We start from the raw sequence: 13,659 nt of genomic DNA, 5'->3' as shown, positions 1-13,659 counted from the left end.
GCACTCAAACCAACGTGTACTTACTATTACCGTTAAACTCAACAACGTTTTATGGAAAATTGGAAACCGAATAACTTAGGGGAAAACACCTTCAGCCCGTGAGGAGAGAGCTTGCAAACTCAACGCGGAAGGAGTTTTATAGGATGTACTGCGCCCCGCACTATTTTTATCCCAAATTGTATATTGAAAAAGCAGCGGAATATGTCGCGTGTATTCATCCGCCTACTTTTGTGAAATGTTGAAATTACACTAAGGGATATTTAATACATTATTAAATAAAGGATTTTTTAATTTTATACATCGAGAGACGATATCTAGCGTTCTAAAAATCCGCCTTATGCTCTAACAGTAAGTTCCGCCCCTAAAATAAATTCGAATTAACCTGTATCTAATTGGTTCTCTAAATCTGAGTCTTCCGGCGTGATTTAAGAAGTCACCGCTTATTTGGAGCACTTACAAATAAGAAGCTTTTGATATTCCGTAGCTTTAGTGAGTTGTTCTTTTAACAAACGAGATTCTTAGAATCTGAAAAAAAAATGAAAATAAACTTTTGTACGATAAAATTTTCTTGGAAAGAAGTTATGAAGAAAAAGTGAGAACAAGTTTTTTTTCGTATCTGTTGGGCCGTAAGTGAGCTAGTTACCTACCACTAGCGCCACCGCCGCGGCCAATTTCGTAGTTATTTTAAGTGGTACGAGAGACCCTAATAATAGGGTTAAAGTTTGCTAGTGGCAGTTTGGAGCCGGAAATTGGCGACCGCCACGAGATTGTGTCGGATAAGGACGCGCTGTGGTTAACGCAATCTCAACTTCAACTCGGGAAAATACGGCTGGCCGGATCGTAGACGTTTTATATTTAGAGAGCCTTTCGATTTGTTGTTTGTATATATTACGGATAGCTTTTTAAATCTTTCGCTACCCATGACTTCTTCAATTCACTCGAGACACCGCGATGTGTCCTGGTTTCAATTATTCCGCAGCAGGCGTCAATACTGGCGTAGGTACAATTGTTCGAAAACCAAACGTCCGAAAAGTGGTGTAAATGTCCGAATGACCATTGTCCGAAATAATAAAGAATTTGTTGCATTTGTCTGAAATATTTTTTACTAAAAATTTAACCAAGGTTCGGTTAGGTTAGGTGTGATTAGATTAAGTGAGGGTAGGAGAGGTTAGGTGTGATTAGGTTAAGTGATGGTAGGTTAGGTTAGGTTAAGAGTGATAAGGTTAAGTAAGGGTAAGAGAGGTTAAGTGTGATAAGTTTAAGTAAGGGTAAGAGAGGTTAGGTATGATTAGGTTAAGGGGGGTAGGAGGGGTAAGAATAGGTGTGATTAGGTTAGGTTATTTAAGGTAAATGCGTTTACTTCAGCAGGATTTTAGCATAATAAATTTATCTGATTATTTTTGTGTTCATTTGCAATTTTAGTAGCTTGAGAAACTTTATAAAAATGGTAAAACACAAAATTTATTTTCGGAAAAATGAACCTACAATTGCATTTTTAATTTTATGCAATCGGAAATTTTTTTTCGGACGTTTAGTTTTAATAATAATAATAATAATCAGCTAGGCTATTACCCAAGGCACCACCTTAGGCCCAAGTCATCTAGCGATTTATAATGCCTTTAAACAGGTGGCCGGGTTACAATGCGTAGGAGGGTGGTGGCAAGCCCTTCCTGCCACAAGAGCCAACAGCTCCCTACACTAACTATTACCGTTAACCTCGACAAGTTTTTCGGACCAATGACCCAAACCCGTGAATAGTACAGTTGATACGAAAAGATACTACACTTAAGCACATAAGCCATTCATATGCTATAGCATATCAGCCGTTCATTTGCTATAGAATATCCTCCATACATACGCTATAGAATATCCTCCATACATTTGCTATATCATATTCGCCGTGCATACGCTATAGCATATCAGCCGTACAGACGCTATAGTATATCCTCCATAAATATGCTATATCATATCCACCGTGCATACGCTATAGCATATCAGCCGTACAGACGCTATAGCATATCTGCCGTACATTTGCTATATCATATCCTCCATACATACGCTATAGAATATCCTCTATACATTTGCTATATCATATCCGCCGTACATACGCTATAGCATATCAGCCGTACAGACGCTATAGCATATCCTCCATACATTTGCTGTAGCATATCCTCCATACATTTGCTATATCATATCCACCGTGCATACGCTATAGCATATCAGCCGTACAGACGCTATAGCATATCCTCCATACATTTGCTATATCATATCCACCGTGCATACGTTATAGCATATCAGCCGTACAGACGCTATAGCATATCCTCCATACATTTGCTATATCATATCAACCGTGCAAACGCTATAGCATATCAGCCGTACAGACGCTATAGCATATCCTCCATACATTTGCTATATCATATCCACCGTGCATACGCTATAGCATATCCTCCATACATTTGCTATATCATATCCACCGTGCATACGCTATAGCATATCAGCCGTACAGACGCTATAGCATATCCTCCATACATTTGCTATATCATATCCACCGTGCATACGCTATAGCATATCAGCCGTACAGACGCTATAGCATATCCTCCATACATTTGCTATATCATATCCACCGTGCATACGCTATAGCATATCAGCCGTACAGACGCTATAGCATATCCGCCGTACATTTGCTATATCATATCCACCGTGCATACGCTATAGCATATCAGCCGTACAGACGCTATAGCATATCCGCCGTACATTTGCTATATCATATCCACCGTGAATACGCTATAGCATATCAGCCGTACAGACGCTATAGCATATCAGCCGTTCATTTGCTATATCATATCCTCCATACATACGCTATAGAATATCCTCCATACATTTGCTATATCATATCCGCCGTACATACGCTATAGCATATCAGCCGTACAGACGCTATAGCATATCCTCCATACATTTGCTATATCATATCCACCGTGCATACGCTATAGCATATCAGCCGTACAGACGCTATAGCATATCCTCCATACATTTGCTATATCATATCCACCGTGCATACGCTATAGCATATCAGCCGTACAGACGCTATAGCATATCCGCCGTGCATTTGCTATATCATATCCACCGTGCATACGCTATAGCATATCAGCCGTACAGACGCTATAGCATATCCACCGTACATTTGCTATATCATATCCACCGTGCATACGCTATAGCATATCAGCCGTACAGACGCTATAGCATATCCTCCATACATACGCTATAGCATATCAGCCGTACATACGCTATAGCATATCCGCCGTACATACGCTATATCATATCCTCCATACATACGCTATAGCATATCAGTCGTACATACGCTATAGCATATCCGCCGTACATACGCTATATCATATCTGCCTTACGAAATGCTACACTGGCGCAATTTTAAGGATTTTTTAGAACTACCAAAAAATTTACCCAATTAGAACAACCCAATTACCGTATAACGACTGAACTGCCCACTGAAATTAGCCCTGCAAGTAAAGACTCGATAAAAGGGGTACCATAGCCAATGTATACCAGAATGTTGGCGTCATAGGAGTGTCAGTTAGGGGAATTAATTACAGATTGCTATGAGTAATGTAAGAAAAGCGCTCTCTAGTGATAAAAATACGTAAACTATGGTGCTGCAGTCCAACGCCTCGACAGGGCTAACTATGACGACGTGGCAAAAAGTGCGTAATAGGCTCTCATTAATAATTGAACTCGTTGAAGATAGATAACGGACATACTTTCTGTAAAAACGACATTTTATAACCTTATGATAAAAGGTATATCGAAATGAAGAAATCGGAATATAAAATTCATAGAAAGCGTGCGGCTATAAACGCTCACGATGGTGGGAAGTGACCGTGAAAAATCGTGCATTCCATCGGACTAATCAACACCTCTCTGCACTCACTTAAAAAAATGTTGAAAAAAAAGAGTTGGCTCGATTTTTCCTTTAAAAAAAATGCAGATGTAATCCTGGCGTTTTTGTAGAACACATTGTGGTAAAGGCCCGGAGCGGGATTTTCAACCCGAAAAGCTCGGTTTTGTGGCCAAAAAAAGCCCAAGAGACTAGAGGCACATTTTATTATCAGATAATGCCGCTCGAGTCTTTTCTTCTTCGTAACGAATTTCCTTTACATTTTTACTCCGCGATGGAAATTTCGTCGTTATTTTTTTGGCTGATCTTTAAAACCCCGGAGCGACGGATCAATCCATTTTTTTACAGACGATAAAAATGGGAGCACGATATTTGGTTTTTATCTCTCGTTCGTGATGCGATAGGATAAACGCGGAGAGAATCGGGCCTATTGGCCCGGCTTTATTTGGGAGGGGGTAGATAAGAACCTTCTTAATTGTATAATGGGGAATTGTCATCCCTGAACGCGGGTTTTTAGCCTGCCAGCCTCGAAAAATGAAGGGTTCAAATTGGTCGAGTGTATTTTTCTTCTCCGTGTACTTTGTAATTAAATGATTTATCGCCATTTTAATTAAATTATTTTATTGCTGTTTCGTATATGGCACGCAACCCAGGGGGCATTTTTAATATAATGCTAGATGCGTGAGATAAATGACCGACAAACATTTATTTCGCGTTTTTGAACGTTTCAAAGAATTTCTCTAATTTTTTAATTTGTTATCGCGAAGTAGTTTTAGCATTTTTATCAAAAACGTTTTTTTATATTGAACTATTTTGTCAAAGTGAACACGCTTGTGTCGTAAAATGAAATACAAAATAATTTGTTGTATTTAATCGAAAATAATAATTCAATTAAATCATAAGTATGTCATAAGTGTATTATAAGATTCATAAGTATGACACTACAAAACATTTACGACAGCGATTTCATAGCACGGTTCGTCACCATTTTTCAGCCGTTTCCTTTCCTATCTAACTACTCACTAGATGGCGTTATTATTTATCTGTCACAAAAAAGACATGCTTATTGAATAAAATAACCGACATTTGAAAGATTTATGACAAGGGAGAAGATTCATTAATTTGGCGGTAACGCTCCCAATAAACCTAATTTTAAATACCTAACCCAACCTGACCTAACGTAACACTACCTGAACCAACATAACACCACCTGACCCAACGTAACACAACCTAACCCAACCCAACACAACCTAACCCAACCCAACCCAACCCAACCTAACCCTACCCAATCCAACCCAACCTAATCCTACCCAATCCAACCCAAACTAACCTAACCCCAATAAACCTAATTTTAAATACCTAACCCAACCTGACCTAACGTAACACCACCTGACCCAACGTAACACCACCTGACCCAACGTAACACCACCTGACCTAACGTAACGCAACCTAACCCAACCCAACCCAACCCAACCTAACCCAACCCAACCTAACCCAACCCAACCTAACCCTACCCAATCCAACCCAACCTAATCCTACCCAATCCAACCCAACCTAACCTAACCCCAATAAACCTAATTTTAAATACCTAACCCAACCTGACCTAACGTAACACCACCTGACCCAACGTAACACCACCTAACCTAACGTAACACCACCTAACCCTACCCAATCCAACCCAACCTAGCCCTACCCAATCCAACCCAACCTAGCCCTACCCAATCCAACCCAACCTAACCCTACCCAATCCAACCCAACCTAGCCCTACCCAATCCAACCCAACCTAGCCCTACCCAACCCAACCCTCCCTAACCCTACCCAATCCAACCCAACCCAACCCAACCTAACCCTACCCAATCCAACCCAACCCAACCTAGCCCTACCCAATCCAACCCAACCTAGCCCTACCCAACCCAACCTAACCTAACCAAACCTAGATAGCGCCATCACTTTGAAGCGTAAATTTAAAACTTTACTTGTTTCATTTTACACCGTAATTATCTTCTTTTATATTTTTTATAAAACATCGCTTAAAATAATTTTAGACTTATGTTCTTTTCTGTAATAAATATTTATTCACTTCCTCTACACACGGTATAAATTGGCGCCATCTATTATAAATAAAAGCATTAAAATCGAACCTCTAATGATTTCCCATACTAAATATATATATTTTGTTTTTATCTTTTACAGAGACTTGAGTCACAACAAACTAACCGTCATCGGAAAGAAAACTTTGAAAGGGACTCCCCTCTTGAAGAACTTGTAAGTTAACTTGTCCAAATTCATCACTAATGCTTCTCGTAGGCCTCTATCCACGTGGCATATATGACTCGCGGAGTGGTGAAGCTACTCTTAGAATATCTCTTCTGGCTTATTATTCATTAGGCGAAGTAAACCGCGGGTCTAAAATTTGAAAGATTATATTTAGGGTCCTCTCCATCTTAAACATTTTATCTTTTAAAAAAAAATGTTCCCAACAAGAACTTCTTTGTTTGGGATCGTATAAATGTTTCTTAGTTTTTTATGGGAGGTGGAGAGGTGCCTGTTTTTTCTTCACCTGTCTACCTTTATTACAAACCACACCCATGTTTAGTACTTATGACACCAGATGCCGCTACTAGTATACTTTGCCAGCGGATAAAGTGTATAATAAATCTCTCGGAAAAGCTCAGAATTCGCTATAGGTTTCGAGCTATTACCAAACACACCTAACGCAATTTGAAAATTTTCCCGTAACAATATCTATCAAATTAGTATATTATAGGTATATCATAAGTAAAATATAGCTATAAGTATGACCATTTCATCGCGATGACAGCAAAAATATTTAAACAGTAAGTTGCAAAAAGATTTTCGGAATAGAAATTAAACTAATTTATATTTTTCTTGAAATACCGTCGTTAAGTTCATTTAATATTAAAAATAAAATTACGTGTAGCGCCCCACATCCGATTTTATTTTGAACGATAATTTTATCACGCCTAGATTGTAACGTCATAGACTGCGGTTTTCTCTGAATTTTTCCCACTGCATCTGGTAGATTATATAGTTCAAACTATCATACCAAAATCATACCTGTAATATCCTAGGTAGATATGGTGATGTCAATTTAGCACGCGCGTGTTTTTAAAAACATGTAAGTACCCGCGTACTAAATTCAGTAGTAGAATCCCATGGTTCTACAGGAGATATTTTGGTTTCAGCCACTGAATCAGTAGCATCTGATTTGGGTACATTTGTTCGAATTTCATTTGTCCGAACGGTGGTACAAATGTCCGAATGATCATTTGTCCGAATGCCGGAAAACAACATCGTATGTCCAAAAACGTATTTCATTTGCCCGAAAAATTTATCACAACTTTTGTTGGTGATTTAGTCGTTCAATTTATGTTAACTTTACTGGCGAATTTCATTTGTTCGAATAATCGTTTGTCCGTTTTTTAGAACAATAGGAATTGGTTGTTTTTTTTTTAAATATTGTTAATATAAATGGTAACATTAACGTGAACCTAACCTAACCTAACCTAAAATATCCACAACATTCCACGCAATTCCCACTTACTAATAAACAATGATATTTACAATGTAGTTTTTTATTTTTTATTCTTGCACTAAAAAAAATCCGGACCAAAAAAAAACAGCAATAAGAAATACTAATTTAGCGACAGAATTGGGACAAGTGATGCTACCGATTCGGACGAATGAAACAAACAAGTTGTCCAATTCGAACAATTGAAACATTTGTTATTTCGGCGGTTCGGACGAATGTAATTCGAACATTTGTTCCACCGTTCGGACGATTGAAATTCGAACAAATGTACCTACCCCATAGCATCTACATTAACTCTATGTTGGGGATAGCGGCCAATAAGAAATAACGTCAATCACCCCGCTAAAATTCCAATTGTTTTGGTGTTCCACTAATTATTTTTAATTAACTACGAAACGGAAAGCAAAGTAACTTTATATTTTGGGTATTTTAAACGCAAGCGCTTCGATGAATAACAAAATTAAGGCGGTAACGAATAATTTGCAACTTACTCTTTAAAAAGCGTCAGGCGGTAGCAACTATACTTTAACTTTTCATCCATGTCGTAGATCACGTGACACAAATAATTGGACGTAGGTGGCGCTGGTGTCGCCATTCTAAATTTGTCACTATATTCAAATATTACAATAGGTGTTTCTATAAAATACGGGAGGTCACGTGTAAATGTTTTTTCACGTCACTAGCAATAGTTATTGAAGATAGAGAGCGCGCGCTCGAGTCGATCAAGATTTTGGTATTTGAAGTCCACGTGCGAAACGCGCGTGCCAATGAAGCAGTTAAAACATTTTTGCTTTAAATTTGTTTAGTGCTTTATTCTATGGTCACCCCCCAATTCGGTTTCCCCTTGCATAAAAACTTGTTGAGGTTAACGGTAATAGTAAGTGTAGGGAGCTGTTGGCTCGCGTGGCATGCAGGGCTTGCCACCACCCTCCTATGCATTGTAACCCGGCCACCTGAGATAATGGCTTTAAAAGTCGCTTGATGACTTAGGCCTAAGGTGGTGTCTGGGTATTAGCCTAGCTGATTATTATTATTATTATTATTATTATTATTAATATTACTTTCGAACGTATTTCGAAAAATTAGCGAACATACATTAGCACTATGGAAAGATGAATACTGCCTAGATATATCCTCTAGCCAAATATTACCACAGAAATCGGTTTCCTACCTTTTGGATTTCATCCGAAATATGCCCATATCAGAAAATCCAAGAATTTAGACAGCACCCTGTTCGCCTCGTGATTCCCGGAAGAAAAACCACGCCCCTCCACCTTTCCTCGCTTTCTAAGCGGGAAGACGGTACAATCGCGGGCTTTCTCTAGTGTGTAGGCGGATAATATCTTCCGGGAATCATGAAAACAGAGGCTATATTGGCGATAACCAGTCAACCTCAATACATTCTTGGTAAAGCTAATATACAACCAAGAACGCGTATAAGTAACTAAGAACTATGTAAGATAACATGGTCCCCTGTTGCCATGATGTTATACTTCGCAGAATGGAAACGCCCTAAACATATGTCTGCAGTGCCATCTGGAAAATGCAATGGTGGGATATTTTTCACCCGCTCTGATTTAAAATTATAAAATGGGGAAATCATTTTTTCATTATTATAATTTACAATTTATAATTTATAATTTATAATTATAAAAATAATCTTAATAATAAATTACAATATATAGACTCAATTTTCCAAGAGCATATGAAAATGTAAACACTAAAGGGCGCCAGTCAATTCCCCGAGTTTGAGAAGTAGAACTTCATGTTGCCAGCTAGGAGCAACAAACACAGCACCGCACACAAGGAGAACGCAACCCGTCAAAAGTCGTGCATTTTCTCGCGTACAGTTTTCATTGGTTAGACGCTTTAGCACTCGCTGCCGTTGGAAGGGGAAAATTCGAAAATTTTCGTCCCCCAGCCAGTAAAACGCTCAGCGTAAAGGTTCGTCCAATGAAATTCGTACACAACACCACGTTAGCATGTTTAAAGATTAGCTGCGTTCTCCTTGTGTTTGTTGCTCCAAGGTGCCAGCATTTCGTATTTTCACAGTTCTTAGTTACTTCTATGGGTTCTTGAACCAAACAAGAATGCTATTTTTTCCACTTAGGTAGAATAACAATGTTGAGGTAACTTTTAGAGTCGCTCGTAATCCCCCTCATGCTCGAACAGTAAACCCCTTCTCAAATAAATCAAACATTGCCCGGTATCTCATTGGTTCCCTAAAACTGACATCTTCCGAAGTGTGGCGCGACTAAAGAGGCAATAGAAAATCGCACCAACACAAATTAGCCCCTAGACCAAAGAGAACGGTTCCAATACTAGCCATCTGGTTGGCTTGGTCTAGGAATATAATACTGCGTACCTGGAACAGAAATTGGTATTCCCCCATCACGGACTCGCTGTTTTAGCTTCGGCAACGCGAGAGCTATTCAATTTCGGACATACGAGCGTAGCGCCATCGTAAAAATAGGCGGAATTTTTTGTCGCTGTAAATTTGGCCTACTTTTCATTCTATTCACAACGATTTTTTGTACAAGCTGAAACACGAATATTCTACCTGGATTCTACGAAACTCATTTCGGAGATGTTTATTTAATTTGAAGACAAAATAAATAAATCTTTAACACGATTTTAAGACCCGCACGCATTTCTAACCAAGTCCCAACGAACACGCGGACGCAATTTTGACTATGGTGTCCGCTAGGTGTCTCTAGTATCTTGTGTCCGAATTCCCCACATTGCCAGGCCTAGGAACTCCATATTTTCCCTCCAGTATTTCCCTTCTCCTAGGCTTTGTAGTCGATAGTTAGATTAGCTCTGGGTAAGGTGGGATGGCGGAGTGGAGAGCAGCAAGAACAGCCGAGTTCTATCGCAACTTGTGGCACTGGGTGAAAACTTGAAACACTCCTTCCGCGTAGAGTTTGCAATTCTCTCCCTACTTCTTTAAGGGGTTTTCCCACAAGTTCTTCGGATTCCCCTTTCCATAAAACCTTGTAGAGATTAGCGGGAATAGTTAGTGTAGGGAGCTGTTTGCTCGCGTGTCATGAAGGGCTTGCCACCACCCTCCTACGCAACCTAACCCTACCACCTGAATTAACGGCTTTAAAAGTCGCTTGATGACTTAGGCCTAAGGTGGTACCAAGGGTATTAGCCTAGCTGATAATTATTATTAAATAATTCAAAAGGATGAAAGATACGGATGACACACTTTTGGGTTTTATGTCGCTTTTGATATTATGTATATGATAATATATTTAAATGTGGTATAGTGACTCGTATAACAGGTCGATTTGTGGCATTTCTAATAAGGCACGCTCTGCAGTGCGCGAAAATGATTTATGATGAAGGTTGTTCTGTCTCGGTGGAATTTTCTTTCCGCGCCATGTTCCGAAACATCTTAAGCATCATCATTAGCGTCCGCCTTCCTGACTTTCATTTAGATTAATTAAACGACAAATTGAGATTAAATGGACGGTGCGCGACTCGCTTTCAATAAAACCTCGCGCGATTTTAATGGCCCAGCCAAACTATATACGGGGACCGTTATAGGGCTTACCAACGAAAGACCTTCAAAGGTGCCTTATTGGCTGAATTAGCCTCCTAATTCCTTTAGTCTTCTACTCGTATATATTACATTAACGACCTAGATATTCAACTCGAAAACAATGTCCATTTTACATTAAAGCTACGTTTTGCTCGAACAACAGTAAAAATCAGCATCCATTCCCCCAAGAGACTAATCAGCGGTCAGTAGCGTCAAATATCCTACAGGCTACAGTCTCTATCCAATCAGCGGTTTATAGCGTCAAATATCCTACAATCTCTATCCAATCAGCCGTTTATAGCGTCAAATATCCTACAATCTCTATCCAATCAGCCGTTTATAGCGTCAAATATCCTACAATCTCTATCCAATCAGCCGTTTATAGCGTCAAATATCCTACAATCTCTATCCAATCAGCCGTTTATAGCGTCAAATATCCTACAATCTCTATCCAATCAGCCGTTTATAGCGTCAAATATCCTACAATCTCTATCCAATCAGCCGTTTATAGCGTCAAATATCCTACAATCTCTATCCAATCAGCCGTGTATAGCGTCAAATATCCTACAATCTCTATCCAATCAGCCGTTTATAGCGTCAAATATCCTACAATCTCTGTCCAATCAGCAAAGTCTCATTAAATAGAATAACCAATCGGGTTGAGTTGGGACCTAGTTGCGGTCTCCTAACGACATTAACGGCTCAAAGTGGTACTAAAACAAATCGTGTTTAGCTTTAAAGGGATTATATTCTACAACGAAAAATCTTCTACTAACTGCACCTAGGAGGATTCAAGTGTACCTGGAGAAGAAATTTGTATTCCCCCGACCAATGCCTCGCGGCTCGGCTACAGCTGTCGCCTGGTGTGTCAAATACTTGGACATAACGTTTTTAGCGCCACCTACAAAGCTTCAAAGTAACCTAAGAGTTACCAAAACATTCGTCTGCTAGACAGTATTTCGAACTTTAACGGTTTTTAGCTTAGGCCACGTCGAAGAAATTTGTCCGAAAACTATATAATTTCAAAGAAAGTTGCAATGAATGTTAAGTTTTAAATTTAATTATGGGGAAATATTGTTGCTTTGACAAACACGTGGTCCTAGTTCACATTTTCCCCACTAGATGGCCCCGTTGTAGTTTTATGTCCAAGGGTTTGAGGCTTTGAGCAGCCTCTCCCGTGGCCCGCCGAATTCTTCTCCAGGTACACTTGAATCTTCCTAGCTAACACCATTTATTGGGGGCTCTATTTATTGGGGACCCAATTCATTGCGCCGCCCACGGACCCCGAATACGGTTCCGCATAAAGTATTTCTGGTATTTTAACTACAATTTAAATAATGTTGCCATTTTAATACTTTATTGACCTATAATGAGAAAATTAAAAATACTGTGTATTGGGCCCGATTGGGAGGTGTATGGGACCCAAATGGAAGACTTTGCCTAGGGTCCGTAAATATAGAGTTCAAGGGAGTATGACCTTCCATGTTTCTGGGGATCACGAATTTAACATTTACACCCCCAGATTTAACAAAAGCTAGGGATGATTGGCGCTAGTTACGTTAAAAACCACTCGTAGCACGTATTAGACATTTTTTCGATTTATTATATAAATATATAGTCCCTTTAAATCGGATCTACGATCGTAACAACGTTTTATTATTAATCGAAATGTTATGTTAGAAAATATTAATCCAACTCTTAATATAGTTCGCGGAATTTTAGTAAATGTTGAACTTAGCGATGTAGATCATAAATGAGAAAATATGGGTTTTGATCAGTGGCGGCCTAAGGGGGGGCGGGGGGGCGGTTCGCCCCGGGTACCAGGGCAGCAGGGGGTGCCATCGGAGAAGCTCGAGGGGGGGGGGGGTGCAAATCAGAACGATTAAACTTGAAGAAGACGGACCCGCGAAAACTTCTGCACGGTCCTGGGGGGTGTCACAAAACACTGCCGCCGCCCCGTGAACCCAGCCTTCTTAAGCCGCCACTGGTTTTGATTGTTAATTATTGTACCATAGAACAATATTTTAAAAACAGTTCCCCCTAGATGGCGTTAATATTTCAAGTTAAATTGCTTTTTTCAATGACTCTCGACTGAACTTTGTAAAAAAGATATTTCGAAAATAAACTTGATTGATTGATTGATTGATTGACTATACCGACGCGATGGGCTAATTACCTCCGGTACACCATTTACAGAAATATTAAACTAAGTACACCCTTTCTAATCAGTTAACGTAATCAATTTAGTACAGTCAAAGCTTCATTCACCGACTCCTACGTTCTTAGTTACTTAAATAAATTCTTGGTAATGGGAACTCTTTCTTTCCAGGCAGATGGACAACAATGAAATCACCTGTTTAGACGATGAAGCTGTTAAGGGTCTCAAAGATATGGAAATACTGTAAGTACCCTATTTTTTTACTTTCTAATTCATTCTTTGGTAAGCCTTAGCTATCTTTTTCATATAATAAAATAAGTCTAGGTTGGAATGATCTTTCGTTAAAATAAGATTTTGATCGCTTGAATAGTTTTTTCCGAATTGAATCGAGTTTCTTTTTTACATACGCGTATGCCAGGCACACTTATTACCTTTTTGATGTTTTTTCCCCGCCGAATTATGCCTCTGGGGCTCAGTCTTTTTCTTGTTCT

At 39.3% G+C, this 13,659-nt stretch overlaps 1 protein-coding gene across 4 annotated transcripts in view; it reads left to right on the top strand.

The window, feature by feature from the left end:
• sli (slit guidance ligand) overlaps positions 1-13,659 on the top strand; it is a 214,907-nt gene that overhangs the window by 112,638 nt on the left and 88,610 nt on the right. For all 4 annotated transcript variants that reach the window (XM_090173981.1, XM_090173980.1, XM_090173982.1 and 1 more), the window contains exons 5-6: positions 6,104-6,175; positions 13,340-13,411. In XM_090173981.1, the coding sequence (XP_090030107.1) occupies positions 6,104-6,175; positions 13,340-13,411 (144 nt within the window). The remainder of the gene's footprint in view (positions 1-6,103; positions 6,176-13,339; positions 13,412-13,659) is intronic.

The sequence above is a fragment of the Leiobunum rupestre genome, chromosome 4 (assembly GCF_980474605.1).
Source record: "Leiobunum rupestre chromosome 4, qqLeiRupe1.1.hap1, whole genome shotgun sequence".
In the NCBI taxonomy this organism is placed as follows: Eukaryota; Metazoa; Arthropoda; class Arachnida; order Opiliones; family Sclerosomatidae; genus Leiobunum; species Leiobunum rupestre.
This window is presented reverse-complemented; position numbering and strand designations above follow the sequence as displayed.